General features: G+C 43.6%; 1 protein-coding gene across 12 annotated transcripts in view; it reads left to right on the plus strand.

Annotated features, from left to right (window-relative positions):
* Positions 1 to 23,650, plus strand: part of trpm3 (transient receptor potential cation channel, subfamily M, member 3) — a 97,453-nt gene extending 73,803 nt beyond the window's left edge. For 5 of the 12 annotated variants that reach the window (XM_029160658.2, XM_029160656.3, XM_029160654.2 and 2 more), the window contains 17 exons: positions 84 to 218; positions 667 to 717; positions 3,409 to 3,444; positions 3,618 to 3,758; positions 5,272 to 5,301; positions 5,874 to 6,166; positions 7,285 to 7,513; positions 8,996 to 9,199; positions 11,182 to 11,322; positions 12,595 to 12,723; positions 13,261 to 13,512; positions 14,493 to 14,667; positions 15,192 to 15,320; positions 16,808 to 16,958; positions 17,451 to 17,644; positions 17,764 to 17,896; positions 18,109 to 23,650. In XM_029160658.2, coding sequence (XP_029016491.1) covers positions 84 to 218; positions 667 to 717; positions 3,409 to 3,444; positions 3,618 to 3,758; positions 5,272 to 5,301; positions 5,874 to 6,166; positions 7,285 to 7,513; positions 8,996 to 9,199; positions 11,182 to 11,322; positions 12,595 to 12,723; positions 13,261 to 13,512; positions 14,493 to 14,667; positions 15,192 to 15,320; positions 16,808 to 16,958; positions 17,451 to 17,644; positions 17,764 to 17,896; positions 18,109 to 19,708 — 4,023 coding nt within the window. In that variant the 3' untranslated portion in view covers positions 19,709 to 23,650. The remainder of the gene's footprint in view (positions 1 to 83; positions 219 to 666; positions 718 to 3,408; positions 3,445 to 3,617; positions 3,759 to 5,271; positions 5,302 to 5,873; positions 6,167 to 7,284; positions 7,514 to 8,995; positions 9,200 to 11,181; positions 11,323 to 12,594; positions 12,724 to 13,260; positions 13,513 to 14,492; positions 14,668 to 15,191; positions 15,321 to 16,807; positions 16,959 to 17,450; positions 17,645 to 17,763; positions 17,897 to 18,108) is intronic. The other 7 variants (XM_029160653.3, XM_041072030.2, XM_029160660.3 and 4 more) reach the window with 7 other exon arrangements.
* Positions 23,651 to 24,413: the final 763 nt, after the last annotated feature.

Below are 24,413 nucleotides of genomic sequence, written 5' to 3' on the forward strand. Positions count from 1 at the left end.
AAGCATAAAACACTGACTTTAATGTCTGCTGAATTGCTGGAGCGAATGTTGTCACTATGGATTCTCCATGTCTTGTGCCCTAGGTTGGTTCTTTGGAGCAGGCGATGCTGGATGCCTTAGTTCTGGACAGAGTTGACTTTGTCAAGCTGCTTATTGAAAATGGTGTCAGCATGCATCGTTTCCTCACGCTGTCCAGATTGGAGGAGCTGTACAACACGGTAAAAACACATGCACATACCTAAACACTAATCTATTTGCAGTGCGTCAGGGAGCAGCAGCCTCGAAGGGGTAATAGCTTCCGATCACAGAAAGGCACATTTGGATGTTTCAGCCCTGTCTAATCACTAATGGTGTAATATTAGCGCCTCATATTGTTACTGTATATTGCTTTCTGACAACAGGACATTCCATGTTTAGACTGTACAGAATAACCTGCACCATCAAGAGTTTGCTGAATTACACATATAGACACAATCATGGCTGGTTTTTAGGGGGTGGTGTTACTGTGGGTTTACCGTTCCTTAACAAGAGGTGTTTCAGATAATAAACAGATGGCAAATACATGACCCTGGTGATGTTGCTAGAGTGAAAACGGTGAATGGGGAAAGGTTTTCTCAGCAGGAGTCTGCTATGGTAAAATCTTTTTTGATTTGTTGTTCTCCATAGAGACATGGACCATCCAACACACTGTACCACCTCGTCAGGGACGTCAAAAAGGTACGAGCATCACTGCTGTCCCTCCAGCTCTGCGTCTGTCCTGGTACACAGTGTGGGAATGCTTGAACGTGTGTGTTAGAGAAGACACGTTTGACGACATAGCGTTTCTGTTGCTTTTATTTTTTATTCATTTTTTGCAGTGTACGCTCTTCTGTACTCTGTGTCCATCCGTTTGTGTGTACGTATCGGTAGCTCTAGTTGGTGTTAACTGCAAATAGAGGCCAGCTTTTCTTTTTCAGCAGGACCTGTGGGCTGCAGTGGCTGTGTAGAGCTATGCACGACTTTCATCCTTCTCATGTCTCCTCGGCAGTTTACTCTGCTCTTTGTGTAATGTGTACACCGCCATGTTAAACAAACACTACATGATGTTTGGTCCACACAAGTGGAGTTTGAGCAAACAGAGGCCACGGTGGAACTGCTGTGAGCCGGATAAAACAACACGCTAGACTCACAGTGCACTTGTATTATTAACACAATATTTAGTCTGGTTCTTCTTAACTTGAGGGTGTTTATTAGCACAGTAGCTTTACACAGTCTTTTCCATGAACAGCATAATATTTTATTCCTTGCGTCAGGGCTGCATCTATGTGTAGATGATGATGATGAAGTAAAGTTTTCTTACCCTCAGTCTTCATTATATTTTGCTGGAAATGTGCTGAACACTTTAAGTGTAAAAACACAACCGCCTAGAGTTTTGCATCCAGCACATCTGCACACCAATTAGGAGTGATCCCACTGTAGAGAGATGACGGAGGGGTCAGAGGTGTTCATTAATTAAAGGTACTGGTTGCCGTAACGGCACACACTCCTCTGGGAATCACTGAAAAGGTTTGGTCAAACCCACCCCTCCTTTACTGCCTCTCTGTCTTTAAACGTGGCTCTGATCTCAAGTTACATCCAGAGAAAATAGGCAGTTTGCAATACATGGCATCTCACATGCAACCACATTGTAGTGCATGGCATAATATTACCATCTTCTTTTTGCAGAGCTGTGTGTATTTGTCATAGTGTAGCTGGTGTTCTGTGTCAATGTATCTTACATGCTTTTTTAGATTGACCTACTACCTCTGGGTTAATTATCTATGATGTCACTGCATCTTTGTTTTCTCCTGTGTGGACTGCTGTGTCTTCCTGTCAACAGTTCTTCTTTTGAGTCAGGTGCAGGGGTTGTGCTAATAACAGCTGTAAGGGCTGTTGAAGGCTGCTTTCATGTTTAATCCCGTCCGTTTATTAGGCAAGTGAAAGTTGAGTGCTAACACAGAGACTCACAGAGATTGCCTTGTTGACTACAGCTGTTGAAGCAGAAATTGGTTTTCCTGAAGGGTAAATGAACAATGCAGGTTTGTTGCCAAAAGCTGGTATTAATAGATTTTTAACCCCGAGCCCTACATGTAGGTTAAGGAAGTCTTGGGAGATTGTCAAAACCTCAGCTGACACGAGAGCTGGGACTGAGAAATACAGTAGAAATACAGTAGAAATAGCTTCTATGTGTGGCAGTACTGTCGATACTTTAACATTATCTGTAATGTAACCTGTAATCTTCCATAATCCAAACATTTAGATAATAGTGACAATCTAAAACCAACTTTAATAAAACACTTTGCTCGTCGGTGTGTTTTTCCTCAGACAGTTTCCGTATTAGTAAATTAGCCGAGACTTAGAGTTAACAAACTACGCTGGAGAATTAGAAACTGCAGCAGGCAACTCAGAGGATGTACCCACACAGTATAAACAAACAGTTATTAGCCGAGCTTTACGCCTATGGGGAATTAAGAGAGGGCTCCGCTGACCACTGAGGAGGCAAAGATTTGTGCGCTCACTTTGAACTATAGCTGTATGAAAAGACGAGCAGGAACTCCGGCTCCCTTTACTTCAAAGCGTGCGCGTCGGCCTGCAGGGGTTTGGCATTGATGTTGCCAATCTTCGCCGCCAGTGAAATGGAATCTCTGGATACGAACAACGGCGAGGCGTGAGTAGGACAGAGCGTCTGACTCTGGGATCGCGGAGGAAATCGTATCAGGACAGGTGTAAGGTTGCGTGAGATAAGTGATGTGGTTTTAAGGGACAATGAGAGTCAGAATAATGCCTGCAGAATCTGGGGTAGATGCGGAAGCAGCGAGTGCTGTCATGGTTCTAGTTCTCACGTGAAAGAACTTGTGTTTCAATAACGATCTCTTCTATTATTAATAGGTATCTGTCTCTTTTCAATAATTTGCCCCCCTCTTAATGAGCCATCACCACTTTCTCTCTCTTTTCCTCTCGTCAACACCACAGTAAACCTCACTGAAGAGATATTATTATTTCGCTAAATTAAATCATTTTTTTGCATCTTTTGTAATTTTGCAATCGTGGTCATATTTTTATGCACCTGAGTTTTTATTTGCTCCTTGTTTCCTGCTTCCAAAGGTTACAGCTCGGTGCTTTAAATATTTATGTTCTAAAAAGCTTTCAGGAGTAAAACCATGACTGTAACTGCAACCTGTTTCAGCTTGAACCTCATTTTTGTTTCCAGTAGTCATGGTTTAGTCATGGTTCTACACTCAATAATCCTCTGAATTTCGAAACGTAAACCACAGTCTGATTGAGATAAGGATTGATTAAAGAGACTGGAGAGGAGATCAGACAGTTGCTGTGTGTCTCATTTCCCCTTATCGTGTGGTTTTCTTACTGACACTGTGTGTTTTTTCCAAGCGAGAATATCCAGGGTTCGGTTGGATCTACTTCAAGGTGAATGTGATAATCACGTTTTGTTTTTTTTTCATAGCCAGTGATATGGATTATATGAAGTGAGTGTGAATGACTTTGTGATGCGTTTCATACTCTTTGTCCCTTTTGTTTTCCTTCCTTTATTAGTCAGATGTTGTGGGTTGTTGCCTGTTAACATTATCTGTTCTTTCCAGGGAAACCTGCCCCCAGACTACCGCATCAGCCTTATTGATATTGGACTGGTCATTGAATACCTCATGGGGGGGGCGTATCGTTGTAACTACACCAGGAAGAGATTCAGAACACTGTACCACAACCTCTTTGGACCTAAGAGAGTGAGTGATTAAGGCATCTCATCATTGAATGCATTTTAGCACAGATGCCTGTGACTTTTAAATGTAGGCTGAGATGTAGGCCTGCATTCCTCAGGCTGAATATAAAAATCAAGTCTAGAAGGACCAACAATAGAACCTTAATTTTTCAGCTATTGATCTGTGTCCAGAGCCATCTGATCAGTCATCAGCAAAGGTCAAACAGAGGCGTCGTCTTCCTATTATACGTCATTTCTATAACAAGTACAGTAACAGAGTGGCAGTACAGGCCACAACAACAAACCATCCATCTATAGCAGTGGCTGCTCATCATGGCCCATCTAACATCAGAGACTCATCACAATGATTAGCACACAATCAACCAAAGGAAAAACTCATCACTGAAACTATTGTAGTTTAAGTATAAGAGTATAGGAGTATAAGTCTTCATGTGCCTAGTTGTCACGTTGTATAGTATGTCAACAACAAAGCAGCTGGAAAGACACAGATAAAGTGAAAGCAAAGAAATAAGACAGAGCGGAGAAAGAGAGAGAGACAGAGAGAAACCTTCCCATTTAACGGTGATTTTCTAGATGAGATGAAATGAAAACACACACACACACAAACGCATGCATGCACACACATGCATACACGCACACACACACACACACATTGAAGAACAAAGCCTTGAAATAGATGCAGATATAAAAACCCCCACAGGACACTGGGGCTATTTTTACCAGCACAGTCGATGGTTCATGAATACATAATTCATACTTGCCCTGCTTTAATACAGATACACAGTACTATACCAAATGCACAAATACTTCTCACTTAAATACTCAACCAAGAGATTGCTGCCATGTGGATGGTTTACTGTCAGTCACACCAGCACAAATTGAACTTATTGTGGCTGTTACTGGGTTGTGTCTGTAGAGAACATCACTTTTTATAATACATTTAAATGGCCGTATCATAGCTCATATCTGAATATGTCTACATGTAAATAGGTTTTCTGTGATAGTACGATAAATGTTTTCAGTCTAACTACATGACCCTAAATGATCGCACTTTCAGTACTTACAGTAGTAGCAGGGGTCAGTAGAGGCACATAGGCCCTTAGAAGAATGTTGGCCTTAGATTTACAGTATATGGTGCCTGGAGACTGGTTTTAGAAGGCACAGAACATACACATCAGTGGGCGGCACCACCACTGTAGGAGTGCAACCACATCCGTCCAGAATCAGACATTATTTACCTACAGTATTTACTGACTCTTCCATAAACAAGTATGTATCTTATTAATACTGATTAAATTTCATTGCTATGTTTTTACAGTGCAGTAGATGAATGTCTAATTGTTCCGGTAAACATACAGTAGTTGACTCTTAATTGGGTGTTCGTACTGGAAAATGTAAAAGCAGGAGTTCTATTTTACTCTGTGTGTGTCGACACCACCCCGTAGCACTTTGCATAATATGTCGATTTAATAAACATGGTCTTGATCTGTTTGCTTATGTTCTTTTGGCTGTTCTAGCCCAAAGCCCTGAAACTGCTGGGGATGGAGGTGAGTTTTTTTCAGTCATTCTTTCCAGTATTCACTTTATAACGTGGTCTCTTGTAGGTCAGTCAGTTTGTTTCTTGTACTGTAGAAATAAGCGAGCGTGTGTTCCACAGTCTTTGAAAAAATGACTTATGATGTTAATGATCTATGTTGTTGGCAAACTCTAGACACTTTACATAAAGTGCCCCAGACATTTACCTGAATAGGTATTGAGCTAACACTGTGCATAACAAATCATTTCTGTACCCACATGACTCTAGGTCGAAGTATCTCCTTTGTAAAGCTTTTATCATACAGATTTCTCTCAGGTCTCTATAGCTGAAATGAATGTGTTTGTACCTCTGTGTGTGTGTGTCTGTGTACCTGTTTAAATTAAATTTTACAGTCTTTTTGGCTTTATTTATTTCTTTTATCATCCCCTATTCTCTTTTCATGGCAACCTAGCTATGAAATGTCTTCAATTTACTGCCTTCAAGGCCGTGCAGTATTTTATGCCATTAGGTATCAACAGGCGGCGGCGATCTCTGTAGACATGTTATGAAAACTCACTCTCCCTCATTCTGGACCTCCACCAGGACGACATGCCAATTCGCAGAGGCCGGCAGAAAACTACACGTAAACGGGAAGAGGAGGTGGACATTGATTTGGACGACCCCGAAATCAACCACTTCCCTTTCCCCTTTCACGAGCTGATGGTGTGGGCTGTGCTCATGAAACGTCAGAAGATGGCGCTGTTCTTTTGGCAGCACGGCGAAGAGGCCATGGCCAAGGCCCTGGTAGCCTGTAAGCTCTGTAAGGCCATGGCACACGAGGCTTCTGAGAACGACATGGTGGACGACATCTCCCAGGAGCTAAATCACAATTCCAGGTGGGCAATGCAACCGTGTACATACAGTTAAAGGTTTCATTATAATTTTGATTTTATAGTCTTTAGCAAGATGTCTAGATGGAATGTTTGGCTTCACACCGCAGTACATGCACTATAAGAAGATGTAGAAACATCATTTCTCCCCTGCAGACTGGCTTGATTTAGACTAAGCCAGGCTCCGGTGGGACTCATGTGACATACATACTGTACAGGAAGTACCAACAAGCAGGCATGTTGGGTCATTACAGGATACGCTCTGGAGATGGTGCACATAAAATGAAATATTCACCATTTTATTTCTAGTCTTCCTAAATCGTTTTTGAAACATTCACCCAGCTGTGCGATACTGCTTGTTTGTGACTAATGCTGTGTATTAGTGCTGTTGTGAGTGCCTGTTTCTTTAAATCCTTCAACCGCTTGCTCTGTCAGTTCTTTAATATACATTAAACTACACAGGACTGATTGATTTCCAGCATAGTGAAGCATTAGTCCTCTTATTTCCAGGCTTGCGTTCTATTGCGTGCTATTGATTCATGATTTTATTGTTCAGAAAGGTAAATATTAAAATGGTGAAGCTAGGATTTGTGCTGTGTTAGCAGTTTTACACATCTGATAGTGTGACCGTGTGTGAATGGATGTGCATGCATTGACCATGCATTATAGCATTTCTTCATTTTATAATTTCATACCTCCAATGTTTCAGCTCCATTGTGAAAAGAGCATTACTGCAGCTTTAAAGATACTGGAGCTTTAAGCCTGTGATCATTTTTTTATTTGTACAACAAGCAACAACCAGAACCTCTGCTCCAGTGAGACTTCTGGTGGAGGCAACATAGGGGATGCTTCCCCTATTAGGCAAGTAGAATTTATTGTGAAGGTTAGGGTGAAACTCTGGGACAATAAAGAGGCTAATATAAACCCCCCACAAGATGATACTGTAAATACCAACGTGAGTATGTGCTCGTGTTTGTATGCATCCCCTGTCCTGTCCAGGATTCGGGCAGATGCTCCGGGATTCCTTGACCAGCTTAATTACATCGTCACGTTTGGACAAAGCGTATTACTGCCTCTGTTCATGTCTCCATGTGCCTGTATATGTCCTGCTTATCGTCTCCCAGAGAGTTTGGCCAGCTGGCAGTGGAGCTCCTAGACCAGTCCTACAAGCAGGACGAGCAGATGGCCATGAAGCTGCTGACTTACGAGCTGAAGAACTGGAGCAACGCCACCTGCCTGCAGCTGGCTGTAGCGGCCAAACACCGAGATTTCATCGCTCACACCTGCAGCCAGATGCTGCTGACGGACATGTGGATGGGGCGCCTGCGCATGCGCAAGAATTCGGGCCTGAAGGTAAATAAAGTGGGCCACAAGTTTGGAATAGTCTGCAAATACCCACAAATTTACCCCCTTTAAATGCAATGTCAGTTTTTTACTCTCCGTAGAATATTAATATGTGTATACAATTTTTTTTTTTTTTCAATTTGACTGCAGCTGTTTAAGGTCACTAGTTATGGTAAGATCAGCCAGAAGCAAGAGGTTTATTGTACAGTAACACTTGGGGGAAACACCAGTGCGACAGGTGTCTGAGTAAAGTGGTGCTACTGCTTGAACCCACACCACAATTTCATTAGTATGAGCCTACAACTCATTCTGTTAAGCCAGAGGGTGCAGAAGAACTGACCTTAATTACAAAAGGAGCCTTCCACGGTGTCCCACATATTTCAAATTAAGCCTCATGCAGTGAACTTCCTTTGGAGTCAAGGGGAGAGGTTTCAGTTAAGACTGGTGGTTGGAGTCTTGAGCAATTTTGCTCGCGTGGGTTTTTTCAGACGTCTGGCGGTGGGGTGATAGGAGGCAGCTGCTCAGATCACAGAGGTTAGAGTTATTTATAATGAAGAGCCGCCCTGGGAGCCGCTGAATGGCTTCGCATTCGTTCATACACCAGAGTGAGATACGATGATGGGCCTGGCGGGCGGGCTCGGAGCAGGGCGGGACTGCTACTGCTTTAAGTGTGGTCTGGCCTTTGCAGAAGGGAGGGAGAAAGAGCGCTGCCGCTGTGAGACAAAGCCATCAGAGCAGAAAGACAGGAAACAAACCACAAACGAGATTTACTTCCCCCAGGAGTTCATGATATACAGCAAATAACGTGTTGTCAGGAAATACACAGCTCAGCACTTCAGCTCACAGAACCTTTATGCATTGACTTCTTCAAACATCAATAATTTAGACAGATTATTGACATATTTACATTTAATAACTGATGACTTTGTTTACAATAGTTAATGATGTATTTCATGCTCACCATTACTCCCTTTGTAGGCTTTTCAGCTTCATTGCCACCTAAGTTACATTGATTTGGGCGGCACCAGAATATACAACTTGAGTCCTTCCATCTTTCTTCCTTTCGCTCCGTTCTAGCCTCATTTCTTGTTTAACCATTACGTAAGTGAAGCGTTTCTACGGCACGGCTGCCTCGTCCGCTGCGGGTGCGAGTCCCTCTCGTCCGTCCCGGCAGCACAGCACGCTCGCTGCTTGTCAGGTCTAATGCTTTGGTAAATGTCTTCAGCGACCAAAACCCTCTCCCGCGCCACCGTAAACACCAAAGCTTTGTCGTTCGGGCGCGTGTGAGTACGGCTGGAAGGTGTAAACAAGCGTGAACCGATAGCATGCGAGCCTCGCGTGTGCGTGTTGTGGGCCGATTATGAAGGTCGGCTTGTTCCACGCCGTCCGCGTCCTAATTTCTGCAACGTTGCGCATGAAGCCGCGCGCCGCCGTCACATCTGCGGTGCCGTGCGCTGCTCACAGCCTCTCTGGATGACGTTCCTCACCCAGGTGATCTTAGGGCTGCTCCTGCCACCGTACATCTTGAATCTGGAGTTCAAGAACAAGGACGAGATGTCGTACATGCCCCAGGAACAGGAGGCCTACCTGCAGGAGAAGGAGGAGGAGGAGCCGGAGAAGCCGGTGAAGGAGAAGGAGGACGAAGACATGGAGTTCACAGTAAGATCTTACTGTGAGGCGCAGTACAACTCCGTGGTGAGAGAACCCACCTCAGCCCTGCATCTCAGAATCTATACACAAATGACAACCTAAGACCATACGTATGTTTTAAAACGGATCACGAACCACAGCCCAGATTCTGTGTCCATTGTAAAGAGTCTCGTACAACGTGCACACACATAAACACATATATCACACGTATCCTTGTTTCTCTATTCTGGCCAACTGGACTCTCCCAGCCAAATCAGACTTTCCTGTTTCTTGTCGTCTCGACAAAGACGTAGTCGTGGAGTTGTAGCGTCTCAGTCTGTCGCCGCTTGTTGGTTCCCTTGTGTATGTTCTACTTCCATCTCTCTCCTCTATTTCCCGTTGGTCCTGCTTGTTCTCTGCCCAACTCTCTCTTTGCTACTCTGTTTATTTATTTATTTAGTCTGCAATTTCAAACTCTATACCCCCCCCCCCCCCTCCTCCCCCAAAACCCCTCACACCCACGCACACCTTTCAGGCTCTTCTTCCATTCATCTCTTTCTCTCCAATCTCAGATCTGGTTGAGGTACAGTACTGTATGTGAGCCAATTGCTGCCCCTCACTCTCTCCCATCAGTGCTGCAGCATACCACTCGGCATGTCGGCTGCTGAGCATGGGACGCCCAGGCTTTTTGCATTATATAACCATGTGTGCCTGCTGCTGCAGAGCTTAAAACATGCAGAGTCTGAGCACCTTCTCGCAGCTCACAGCGGAAGAGTTGGTCCATCTGCATAGACATGAAATGTACGGCGGGACGCGCTTGCTCCATTTCAATCTGATCCGTCATGGGGAGCCGAGGTCCAGCGTGTGTGTTTAAATCAACACGGGCGATTAAAGGGCACATTTGAAACACAAACTGGACCTTGGGTCGCCTCACAGTGTGATTGAACTGAAGTCGACCTCCTTTCGGCGCCTCTGTACATGCTCTCCATCTGCATTGGTCATAGCCAGCAAGCCAGCGCAAAGGCTCACGGAACGTGCCTCTGCACCGATGCCCCCGTCTTTCTCTGGCTTCTGACTGTACAAATGCACACTCCGATACTTATGAATCGCTTAAAGATTCATACAGATGAACACACACTGCTACACCACAGAGGGAGAATGTATCCTGTCCTTTAGATGCTCTAGAAAAAACACACTGTGATGAATGTGTCATAGCTCCTGTCCACTTACTGGGAGCATAAAGTGCATGTTACTGTATGTGCAGTAAAGGCATGGTGTGATCTGAATCTGTTCACCCTGAAGGCCCTGTCTGTCTGTGCCTGGGACTAAACCTTTGCTGTGTTAAGTTCGTAGAAACCCCTTGATTCTTTACAGATGATGGGACTTAATGATGGTTTAATAATGACCTGTTCAAGGTCCTGGAAGCACTTACGATCTGCTCAATGCATATTTCAGATGTATGGACAGAGATTTCAAACATCTTATCTTTGCCCATGTCTGATAAGCTTCTTAACGTGAACTCCCTCAGAGGTCTGGTGTTGCTTTGACATTAAGACTCATATGACGCATATGATTAGTGGGCTCCGAACCCTCTCTCATGGATAAGGAAATGTGTCACAGATTGAAATGAGATATGTATGTTGTATCCTCTCTTTTCATTTTATGTTCTTCTGTCCTTGTCTCTCCTCTGCCTCTTAATTGTTGTCTGAGACACAAATCCATGAGTGTCTGTGTCATACTGTGTTACCAGCCTTCACCCAACACTTCACCTCAAACATACATTTCACAATTTGGAATGACGACATTGCCTGCGCTTGCTTATTTGATTATGATAAAATTGTGCGGTGAACCATGACATAACCCTCTCACCTTCTTCCTTCTCCCTTTTCTCTGCTTTTGACTCCTTCCATCCCACCTCTCCCTTTCATGCCCCCGTCTTCATCTTCATCCTCTCCTCCCAATTTCTCCCTCCACTCTCTCCATCTGTTGACCTCTCTTACTGTTGGCTCTCTGCTTCCTCGCTCCATGTGGGGTTTTCATTCACTCAGGCAATGCTGGGTAAGGTAACCACAGAGACATCCAGAAAGAAGGATGTTGAGGAGGTTCAGAAGCGCCACCGCCTCATCCCCATGGGACGCAAGATATACGAGTTCTACAATGCACCGATTGTGAAGTTCTGGTTTCATACGGTCAGTTTTCAGCTTCAGTCACACCACCTAAAAATGTGAGAGAGACTGAATCAGATAATTAGGGTTTTATACAGGAATTAATAACACTGTATACAAACTAAAACCTTTTTTGAAACCTAAATATTATGGTACCTAAATGTTATTTTTAAAAGTTGAAAGGTATGTATAGAAAGATGGATTTTACAGCAGCAGTTTCACCACCTGGACCCTGTAAGTCCAGACATCTTTGAAGTGGGTTTTATACGGTATCTGCCTTTGAGCATCTGTGTGATGTTTTTCATGCACCTTCTTTGGCTCCTGCAATTTCCTTGCCCATTAAAAACATCACTCTGTTTATTTTTCCTACGAAAATATTTTGCTTAATCCCATTTTCTCTTCACTGGCTATTTCCTCCCCTCATCTTTTCCCCCCACCTCTTCTTCTGCTCTCCGGGTTAAATCAAAATATTCCATTGTCAATTTTCTTGGCTTACAGATGAGAATCTGAATTCTTTCAGGGTCAAAATTTGTTCTTAATCTCATTAACAGATCTGTATTCATTTCATCTGTCCCTGCTTATAATAATGTTAGCAAACCTGTCACACAAACTAATGTGAGGGGTCTGTGAAAACCATTTCAGCCACATGTTGCATGGTTGACATACATCTGGAGAGGCAAAAAACTCTGGAACTCAAGGTGTTGCTTTTTTAGTTACCATTGTTATTTTAATGCTAGAAGCAATCAACAGTATTAAGTAACTGTGTGTGTACTAACATATGCGTGATATTTAAATAGCACATCAAACATTGACCATATCTGGCTGGAATCCAAAAATGTGAGGACATGTAAAGGGACAGATACATATAAAGATGGATATTGAGATATTTTAACTAAATTATGATTAAAATCATATGAAGTCTGAAACACTTCACAAATACGTGCAGGAAAAATTTAAATGGACAGCTGACATAGATTTAAATAGATTTGCCCACAAGAGACACATAATAGACATTTTCAGGCCAAGTGCAGAATTACTGTACAAGAAGAAGGTTTCTTGACATTGAACCTCTATTATAAGGTGTGAAGCACCTGCGTTAACATGAGGTGTAATAAGGGCCAGTCATTCCCTGAATAAGTATTTAATTTGAGCTGAACCTTTTTAAGCCTTGAGATTTGCATAGACATAATTGAATGTCACTGATGTACAGTCCTTCACACACAAACACATTAACACAGTCATGTACAGTACAGCAACTGTAAACAATGATTTCCCCAACTGTTTGTCTGTATATAGATGGCATACGTAGGCTACCTGATGCTGTTCAACTACATTGTTCTGGTCAAGATGGACCTGTGGCCTTCTCCTCAAGAATGGATTGTCATCGCTTACATCTTCACCAATGGCATTGAGAAGATGAGAGAGGTACCGGAGCGCGGATGTAGGGCTGTACTGAACATGGAATAATCAGTTCACTGCCCAGCGAAGTGACACAAAGCGTGTCATCCTGGTGTAAACAGAGGCCTCGCATAATGTCCATATCACAAGAGAGGGGGAAACAGGGATGGGATCGCTGAAGGGGAAACAGAGGAGAAAGTCACGAGAAAGATCAGATGGCGATGGAAATGATGGCAGGATGTAGAGATGGGAAACTGAAGATGAAGGAGTAAATAGAAATTACATATATGTGGCCATATGAGCCCACTGTGTAGCAGTGTTTGGTCTGTAAGTATATGAAATGCATTAATCATTGTGTCACATCATTCACAGCTGCACAGTGCCTGCTCAGACAGCTGCTTGATTCTCAAACTGATGAGCTCATACTGCCCTCTCATGGCGGCCCTCATGTAGTGCATTCCTAGCGCAGCTCATCGTGGCGTTTCAGCCGTTCAGCTTCTCCGTTTATGAACACATTATTCCGACAATACTTCATTTCCTTATTTTCTTCCAACCTTCCGTCAGATCCTGATGTCTGAGCCGGGGAAGTTGTTGCAGAAGGTGAAGGTGTGGCTCCAGGAGTACTGGAATATCACAGACCTCATGGCCATCCTCATTTTCTCTGTGGGCATGGTTCTACGTCTTCAGGAGCCTCCGCTCATGAGCTACGGCCGGGTCATCTACTGTGTCAACATCATCTACTGGTACATCCGGCTGCTCGACATATTTGGAGTCAACAAGTACCTGGGTCCCTATGTGATGATGATTGGCAAGATGGTGAGATGACAAAGCGTGTGTGTGCCTGTGTTTCTGTACAGGAACTGTCACATAGTCTTTCCTCCATTATGCTGTAACACAACTAGAAGGATGATGAGATAAACTAGTCCCACGTTTAGGGGTAGAATTTGTTTGGGGTCTGCAGCCCTTGTTCCAACAAACGCCTTTGCCTTTAAACCTTTGTTTGATCTCAAAGAGCACAAAAAGAGCCTCTGATACATGAATAAAGGCAAAACTAGAAAAGTGATCAAAGGGCCAAATGTGTATCTGTCTGATGTTGCTGTCTTTGACGTGAGCCGTATAACACTGGGCACAAAGTCTCTTTGATATGAAAATCAGCAATTAGTTGGACGCAGAGCATTCTGGGCCTGCATTCACTGACCTGGTCAGCTAATTGGCCGACATGATGCAAAGTCACAGAGGTTCAGAGTAATAAAAAGTGTAAATACAGTAAAACACTGAATCACTGCCATCATGATCATGGCTTTACAACTGACCACTACAGCTCCAGCGTGGTTGTAATTTTTGTGTGACTACAAGACAATTACACCTTTAATCAAAGTATGCACAGAGGTTAGTGGAATATAAATTAGCCCAGAGAAGGAGTTTTTCGTTCTCACTTTAGTTGTTTAACTTCCTGAATTAATCAGGGATAAACCTAAATTAAATGCATTTTAAATATTGACTTCAGATTCTATTCCAGAACAAACTAAATTGAAGTTCGATTACCAACCATGAATCCGCGCGGGATAGCAATCAAAAAATGCAAATGTGGGCCGTCATTCATCAAACCTTAAACCGCTTCTGAGGTTGTAACAGCTCAACACAATCCGTCCCTGTTCCTCTGTTTTGCCTCATTAGTGCGTCCTCACTTTATTTATCCCTCCTTGATAAATCACGATTGCTTTCTTACAATCTCCACTTCTTTTTTTCTGTTCCTCTCCTTTTTTGACCCACCTCTACCTCCCGGCCTTTGTCAGATGATCGACATGATGTATTTTGTGATCATCATGTTGGTGGTGCTAATGAGTTTTGGGGTGGCACGCCAAGCCATCCTGAACCCTAACGAGGACCCGTCCTGGATGCTAGCCAGGAACATCTTCTTCATGCCTTACTGGATGATCTACGGAGAAGTGTTTGCCGACCAGATTGACCGTAAGTTCAAGATTATAGTGTCAGAGGCTTTGAATAGATGTTAAACGTGTTTGTTGATTCATTAGTAATATAGGGCACACACTTTCAGTTTATCATTGCAGAAAAGAATCTATTTTGAGTCATTTCTGCTCAAGATGTCTTGCATAAACATTTTTCACAATTATTACACCACAATTATTATTATAATGAACAGGTAATTATTTATAGATGTTATTTTGCTCCGCAATTGTCTAAATAATCTTTCTGTGACATTACTTAGCTTCATCCCAAAGAACCTTGCTGTTTATTATCATTTTGTCTTTTATCTTTTTGGTCTCTGCATTTTTTCGTACCATGTAGACAGAGTCAGTCAAAAAGAGACTGAGCAGTGTCTGTGAGAAAATGTCCTGAGAGCAGTAGTGTATTCGTGTGCTGTTCTGTTGTCTCTATGTATGGTAGAATATACAGTATGATGGTGTGTACAGAGTGTGAGGCGTGGCCCAAAGAGAAGAGATCTGAAATAATGTTTTCATTCTTTGTTTCAGATATGCATAGTAGGAAGTTACAGCAAAGGCTGAATGAAAAACTCTGGCTGGTCGAAAATTACTTACGAACTCACGGAACCTGGCGTAATAATGGTCCATCCCACATTGCGCAGTGCAGTCAAAATCCCAGTAAATCTATAGATATAGCTCTCAATTTAACCGCATCTACATGTCCCACCTCTCCTTCATCATCCTCACATTGCCACCTTGTCATGCCAACCACTAAAGGCCACTTGAGACCAAAGTGTGCATGCAGCTCCACCTGCTCCAAGGTTAAAGTTGCCTTCATGCGTTAGCATCTTAAGTCAAGTACTATTCCTCAGCGACATCTTCTGTGGAAAACAAAGATGAGTTTGAACGAACAAAGTAAGCAAAGCTTTTATGAGATTACCTGTTTTGGAAGTAGTTAATTGGTTCAACCAGTAGCTTGACCTAAGGCCGTGTCCTGTAAGCAACTTTACCCTGACTAATTCTGGCATTGGCTGGCAAACGGCTCTGTTACATGGCAGTAGCACTTTTGAAACAATTTTTCTCTTAATAATTTTCACGTTCAAACAACAAGAGAAACTATCAAAGCCTTAAACTTGATATTCCCCTTGATGTTTCGTTTCATTTGAAGACGTGAACCTGCCATGTTAACGCCGTCTGTCGCGTTAACCACACCCCCCTTTTACGCCGACTCAGCTTCTCGCTGGAGCAGCTGCAACATTGCCAAAATAATGCCACTAATATTATATAACAAAAGCAAGCAACCGATATTCAAAGATTAATTTCACATCATTTGGGAGTTACGCACATAAACCCACCAGAACAGCCACCTCTCATCGTCTATAATATGTTTTTTCACGTGGTTCAGTTGTCAGAGTTTTTAAATCCAAATTTTGGAGGTTAAAAAAAATAGAAAAAAATATTTCAGTTCTCTGTCTTTGGGCTGCATTGTGTGACACAATTGAAACTCAAACCATGATGAGCATAACTATATTGAATCTAAAAGGCAAACAAACAAAAAATGCTGATTCCAGATAAGCCACAGCAACTGAACCATCACCGATGGAAAAAACACACTGTATCCTTAATACATTTCAGATTATTCAGAGCAATCAACCATTGCTAAATGAAGCTATGGCACATGTGTGACAATATATTTTAAACATTGTCTACATGTTTAAATATATTGAGGAAACAAATTGTGATTCTACATGATGAATGTGTTTTTTTATGTATTTTGTTTTCAGAAGCACATTTCTTAACACGAGCCCCTGCCATTAAAGCTTCCACTTTCTCCAGTCTCCTCTTTAAAAAAGAAGCATAGCAATAAATTATGCTTCTTGTTTGTTTGCTAAATATGTAGTTATGCATTTTGTTTGGTATTTTCAGGTCTGCTTGTCTCTTTGTTTGTGGTCGTCCTGTGAAACTGTGTGAAGTCAAATTGTGTGTCTTTTTTGCCTTTACTTTATTTTCAATATTATTTCTGTCTGTATTATCTTCTGTTCATGTCTATTATACCTGTGCTTCAAAGTTGTCTTCTAAAATGTCATTTTGATGGATTCAGCTATCTGATGCATTTTTTGCTTTACGTTAACCTGTGTGTGTGTTTATTTCATGGTGTTGTGCAGCCCCCTGTGGGCAGAACATCACTACAGAGGATGGGGTGGTGGTGGCCCTGCCTCCCTGTAAGACCGGGGCCTGGATTGTCCCCGCCATCATGGCCTGCTATCTGCTGGTGGCCAACATACTTCTGGTCAACCTCCTCATAGCTGTGTTCAAGTACGTAAAAACATAAGGACAGGATCTCCAAGCTCAAAACATCAATGATGCACATTTTAACCTCTGTTCTGTTGAAATTATTGCATGTTTAAAAGAAGCAGCGTCTGTACAGGCGCAGTTAAGCCTTGGTTATTAGAGACTGGTAGCACATTGGGTCAGGTAGCGCATCTTCCACAGAGACATTATCATGATAATGATCTGTTATTGTGCTTGTGCATAATCCTTGTAGCAGGTGCCATCATCGTTTTCTTAACATTTGTCAGAGTAATTACAAAGAAGTTCAATTGAAAGTTTAATCACATTAGACCAAGCATTTATTTACGTAGCATTCATTTGTCTGTCTCTGAGCTTGGCTCTGCTACAAAAGACAATGCTACAGTATAAATAAATACGTTAGGTTAGGATTTGCGATTTTCCCCTGGTGGCTTGTTCAGCTCATTAATGCTATATTTCTAATGTGACGCCTCTGTGTGAACGTCTCCATCATCACAGTAATACGTTCTTCGAGGTGAAGTCCATCTCCAACCAGGTCTGGAAGTTCCAGCGGTACCAGCTCATTATGACCTTTCACGAGCGCCCAGTCCTTCCTCCACCTCTCATCATCTTCAGCCACATAACCATGGTCCTCAAGCACCTGTGTTGTCGCTGGCGCAAGCACGATGACGACGAGAGGGATTATGGGCTGAGTGAGTGACAGATAAACCATTAACCGGTGTGAAAAACCCAGTATGGACACGTAATGATAAAAATCACCAGTCCCGTCAGCTACACTAAATATGGTGCATACCTGTTTCTTTCCCCACAGAGCTTTTCATCACAGAAGATGAGCTGAAGAAAGTCCATGACTTTGAGGAGCAATGTATAGAGGAGTATTTCAGAGAAAAAGACGACCGATTCCACTCCTCTAATGATGAGCGGATCAGAGTCACCTCTGAAAGGTCCAACACAGTCTTCCTTTCATGCAATACTCATGGTGATATCGTATAGAGGCAGAAAACCAAATAAAACACGGGGAATTTACACAAAGTGCATGCAACTTAAAGACAGCACACTCTAAAATGGGCTCTAGTGCTGATATTTATTATGTTTGATATAAAGGCGATCATTTCATATCAGCTGCCACTTGTTTCTTTCTTGCCTCCTCTGTTAGAGTGGAGAACATGGCAATGCGGCTGGAGGAAGTGAATGAGAGGGAGCATTTCATGAAGGCGTCGCTGCAGACGGTCGATATCCGTCTGGCCCAAATGGAGGAGCTCATCGGGCGAATCGCCACAGCGCTCGAACGCGTGACGGGCGTCGAGCGCGGCGAGGTCAACAAAGCACGCTCTCGGACCTCCTCCGACTGCACGGACTCCGCGTACATACTGCGCCAGTCGGACTGCCCGGACGCGGCCTACATCCTCCGCCAGAGCAGCTTCAACAGCACAGAGGGCACCGCCTACCGCTTTCAGGAGGCGCTGGAGGCGACGGCGGAGGGCTCCATGTCGCCTCCCTCCCCCACTGGCATAGCTACAAGGACGAGGAGCCACTCTTTTTATGTGGGACGTGGCGAACGTGGAGCTGAGCGCGCCGAGAGCTTCTTCAGAGAACGCTCGCTCAGTCTTCACCGAGCCAACAGCTCGCAATCCGTCTCCTCGTCAGCAGCCCCCAAAGACTCGAAGCCCCTCCCCCTGGCGACGCTCTCGGTCTCCCAGCAGCATCGTCCCTCATCATGCATCGATATCTTAGTCTCGACGTCTGAGGAGGTGGGACCGGGGGAGGTCTTTCTGGATTCCCTGCGCGTGGTCCCACCGCTCCAGAGAGACTGCTCGGTCCAGTCTGACACCATGGAGACGGTGCTGCCGGGACACCGGGACTTCAGCGGCGCCGCCGCCAGCAGCTTGTTGGACAGGCACTCGGAGGGCGGCGCAGGAAGCAGCAACACAGCCGGAGTCATGTTTGAGGACAGCGCCGCTGCCGACCTGTCGTTGTGTTCAACCAGCCTCATGCCAGACACCACCTTAGCTACTTGGGACACGGAAGCATCGCCGCCTCCTTCGGCCGGGTTGCTGGAACGCTCGAAGAGCAGCCGCTACCTCTCAACAGGCGCAGCGTTCCCGGACGAGCCTCCCCTGGTCAAATCCCACAGCCTCATGTTTACACCGAGGGGATGCTACAGCTTGGGAGTGGGAGTCCAGGTGAAAGCGGCAGAGTACACCAGCATTACCGACTGCATCGACACGCGCTGCGTCTCAGCTCCATACACGCCTGCAGAACGCTCACAGTCCCCTGGAGCCTCCACCTCCTTCCCCTTCGATAAGCCCCCAGATGTGGCCTCCTCTCACCCCGAGAGAGAGGCCGAGCTTAGTCACACAGAGTCAGACCCAGAGGATCCCGAGGAGCTGATTCCAGCCTCTGACACTCCTCGCCCTGGAGTGTTAAGTGGGCCCAGTCCATCCCCCCTCTGCTCCCCCTTCTCCAGGCTAGAGCGAGCAAACAGCTGCTCCTCAGATGACTCCCATCCTTCCCTCACGCTGGCCCCTCCGCACCGGAAGAGTCTGTCCGTGAGTGAGAGGATGGAGAGGGGAACGGGTTTGGGGGTAGACCGGGGTCTTGGGCTGGGGACCCGGGGCCTGGCGGTAACCAGAAACCCTTTGCTCAAGACCAAGTCCGGAGCAAGGCCCGAAGCAACCAAAACTGACAGTCTCTCCATGAGGAAGCTGGCCACACCATCAGCGTTTCGTAGCTTTGATAGACAGAACTACACATGACAAGGACTGGTAGGACCAGGGAGGAAAGCTAAAAGGGCTGAGGGGAAAAGTGGAGGCAGCTTGAAGTTACCCTCAGAGGCTGATCTGGACCAGATATATAGCTTTTGTACGTACATTTTAGGTTAGAAAAGAAAATATGATTTTATTCATACTTAGTGCAGGAGCAAAAGTGTTCTCTGGATCACAAACCGCAGAGAATGGGACGGGAATCACTAAGGGTCTACTGTACACCAGTGAAAAACAAAGAGCTATGAGCCTAGATTAGTTCTTCGGTTCTTCCGGTCGTAGGAGATTCACTCTCCGTTGTGTGTTACGACAGTGGAAGGTGTATTCATACTGTATGTCTTCCACCCTTATGTCCAGTAGACATCTGTCACTGTGCCACGTCACATTTCTAAACATGTTAGTCAGAGAACGCGCACTGTTGCTACTAGATACATTAAACGATGAAAGGACAAACATTTTGTCACGAAATGTTCAATTTCTGTATATTTTCCTCTCTACATACGATCTGCATACTCCGCTGACCCCAACCTGTCCGACCGCAGCACCGGTTGGATCCATCGGGAAGTCATTTCTCTCCTGGATGTACTAGAACTAGTAGCTGTAGTAAGGCAACACTTTACCTCTGGATACACTAAACATCTATGAAATAGTCAATATTTAGCACCATTTCACAGAAAAATCAAACACATCTTGTTCACATGTTGCAGCACATTGATTTTTCATTCTTTTGTTCCATTATCACGTGTCTGGAGTCATGGTTGTCAAGTGTCAGCAGTCTGCATGTGCAGTGACTGGAACAGTAAAGACTGGTGGAATTAGCCGCGAGTGGAAAGTTGATGGAAAAAGTACAAAAGAAAACGTAAAGGCTGACATCAGCGGTCAAGTCTCAGTTTACAGTCTCAGTTTGAAAGCGCGAGCGAAGCAAGAGAGTGAGGGCAGCTGACACGCACACGTGTCCACACTCACACATGGCCAGTGAAATCCTACACATCGGTGGGAAATCCTGAACTTCAGACCAGATCTGAGAGCTTTAACAAGTGCAATTGCAAAAAAATGGCGACGAGACGGCGCTATGAGCCTCCTTCAGAAGCAATGCCTGCTGGGTGAACCCGACGCGAACCTTCTTTGCCTGCACCTGACACCAAAAATCCTCCCACTCAACGCAACCACGTAGCTCTCCTGTAGCTCAGTCCTCCTTCAGGTTTTTTGAGTGGCATTATGTTGCAGTGGTCTTACACCCACCTACACCCAATGATCCGTCCTTCATCCGTTACATACATGTCTTTCATTTGCTTTCCTCCTTTCTTTGTGTACTTGCATTCAGAGCCAGTCTGCAAAAGGAGACTTTACGAGGAAGCAGTCGCCCCAAATGGCTGAGTCCACTGTACATCACGCATAGGTCGGCAACAGTACGTGAAGAAAGAGCTAGTTTATACACTTACTTTTAAATAAAAGAGCTTCAGAATAAGCTGCCAAGCATATGCATTTTAGTTGCGATATATGACAGGTGTGACATGGACGGGAAGCCGTGGGATTAATATTAATATGAAAAAATGAAAGCCAGAGTTTTGAAGCCTCCTTATTTTTTATTCTAGTAGAAGACGTGTTGAAGGGGATAAGATGTCCTACTACTCTGACAGCTTTGTAAAGATAAAATAGGTAAAACTAATTTTTTTTGTTTTATTTGTTTTATACTTCCTCACTATTACAATTAAGTTCAATCATGTTGAATTTATTTGGAGATTGATGCCATTTATTGACATTTTCTTGCTCATTATGGATAATTACAGTAAATGCCTGTTTGAATTACAAATTAATATTTATATCTTCTCAGTGATATTTTTGTCGGATTTTAAGTATTTTCTAATTAAGATTTTAAATTTAATAAAAGACGACCATCTACATGCACTAAATGCTGATGTATAATAGTATTTATTAAATATAGGATTGTCTGATATACTGTAAATTTCAATCATATTTAAAGTATTTAAAGTAGTTTTATTGTTATGCAGCTTATGGGGGTTTTCTAATGTAATGTTGACAAGGCAACGCAGTTGCCAGTAAACCAAACTTAGGGTGCCTTTCGGGCATGGGTGGCGTATGCACAGACTGACGTGATTTTAAACCACGTGAAATCGTTCTCTTTCTGAGTATTTATTTTTAACATGTGGCTTTCTCATACTCTTAGAGGCCTTTGTTGTGCTCATGCAGACAGGGGGTCATTTTTATTGACAGACTGCATTGTTCGTATATGGAAATTTATTTGAACGCACCAAAACACCTAATTTTAATAATAGCTGAACAAAATACTATTTGCACGTGAAAATGAGACACAGGGATAGAGACACAGTGTCAGCACAGTCTGCTGCTGCTGCTGCGGTTACTCTCGTTTCTTTCTTGAATTGCATGAGTTGACTTATCTCTGTGTCACAACACGTGTTCATGCACCCACTAATTCTGACCCACTTTGACCTTGAAGGTGTTATGCAGTTGTATCAATACTGGACATACGTAAAGCTGGTGGACCGGCATAAGTCAGATCTGAACCACTCATCAAGAAAGGTTAAAGGTTCAATTGCTGAATCCCTCAATTGCTATAATGCAAGTCAATTGGATCTTATACAGCAGCTTCGCTGGCTGTTTATTGTGCAATCAGCCCTTAATGCTTAGTTGACGATAGAACCCATTTAAACTTTACAGCATTACCTTCTCAGACTGGCAGGCGGTGAACTGTCTCTTTGACCCACTAATCACTGTGGACACATGCATAATATGGGTCCCATGGGCTGCACACACTAAGATGTAACAGTTAAGTACAGGTAAAGAAATGTAACATTGTAGCTGCGCAATCAAGAAAAAGGAATTTTAAAGGAGAATGGTTGACCCCAAGTCAATGCTCAGGGACAACATTACCCCAGTGATGCAAGTTAGTACGTACAGTACAGAACATGGTGGACTCATGTCGCACAGAAAATAATAAATAAATATATATAAAATATATTATAAATAATTTAAGTAATTATATGACTTTGTTTTTTTAGCAGATGGCTTCAATATATCACTGTGCTTTATGGGTCAAATCCAGAATCTTCTGGAATTGTATGGAAACTCTATCTTGTGTTCTACATTTTCTTGACAACAGCATATGAAGGAACCATGAATTCCCAACTGTAAGTAGAAGTGATCCTTTCAGGTTCATGTGGGGCTGTGCTTTAATGGAGAAGCTCTGGTCATGCACAGTAGATCCAAACCAAATGGACACAATCTGAGTTGTGCTCAGTCTGTTCTGTGCACAGCTGAAGCCGACAGGGTTAACCAAGCAAAGGCCACACCGCTCATCCCCAACTATAAAAACCTCCTGTTTGAAGTATTATCGAAAGATCTGCTCTTTTCCTCCCTTCCAGTAACAAACAATGAAGTAGAATATGTGACCATGCATCTAAAATAGGTTTTGACATGGCTGCTGTCGGAAGGAAGCGTACACTGTATGTGTGGTAACAACAGACACTAATCACAGGGAGGTGCCAACACAACACAACTCAACAGAGTCTCAATGTACAGTGTTTCCTAAATATTTTCCTATGCTGTATCTTTGTGGAATCATGGGCATATGATGATCTGCTTCCCTCCTAATCTCGCAAAGAGGTTAACGCACATGTTTTTTCTGCAATAACTGCTGACGTTGTGCTTCTACAACTGAAAGGGACCTGTCCCCCTGCTGGCCACACTTTATTTGATGTCCTTCAAATGCATGCAGTTCTTCCATTAAGAGTGTACAGCGATGCCCTGTAAGGACCACGAGGAGAAAGCTAGCAAGGTTATAATACGAAACCGACGTAGTGAGTATTTGGATGCAAATACAAACCTGTATTCTTCAATGTGAATAGGATCATGTCTGGCATGCGTTGTTAAATAAACTATTAACTAGATTGGTAATGGGTGTCTGGTGTGTTTTCACTAACGCTGCTAGTGACGTCGAGGCTCGGCTGCTGCCGCTTGTGTCTACAACAGGCCCCAACTCAGTGTTAGAACAGAAACTGCACGAGTGATGAGGGCAGTTTATACTGTATGAAAATAAAAAGTTTAATAGTTTATATAAATAGTTTAGTGTTGCGTTTTGCTCTGCTCTGCAGCATAAACCAACTTTTATTATGTGTTTGAGACCAGTTAAACCAGTGAGATTCTTTCATGTTGTGAAAAAGTGATTAAAGCCCATATCTTTTAGATGAGAGGCTTATTTTTGCCTCATAATATGTATATTAATGTGTATATACTCACATTTAGAGCACAAAGACAGGGGATTTATTGTTTGTGGAGCTGGTGGAAGCCTGGGGCAAAGCTTTGCTTCACCTGTCATTTGTAACATAGGGAAGAAACGACACACTGCAACCGGGTTTTAGGGAAACGTTTTTTTGGAGAAGTGGCCCGTTTCTTGGGTGGAGGTGGAGGCCAGGGTTATTTGTAGGCATTATGAAACATTTATTGAATGATAATTTTCATTTGGCATTTGTGTGTGAATCTCAGAAAGGCTGATGGTGAGGAAAACCAGTCTGCAGAGGGTGATGAGGTCAGTGAAGACAGTATGAAACAGTATGAGGTGGTGTATTGACTGTATTTGGTCACTAGGTGGCGACACCTCACTGGCAGAGGTGACCTCGAAATTCTGATACAAACTTTTTATGCAGTTTTCAAACCCTCG

Source organism: Betta splendens, chromosome 9 (assembly GCF_900634795.4).
Source record: "Betta splendens chromosome 9, fBetSpl5.4, whole genome shotgun sequence".
NCBI lineage: Eukaryota > Metazoa > Chordata > Actinopteri > Anabantiformes > Osphronemidae > Betta > Betta splendens.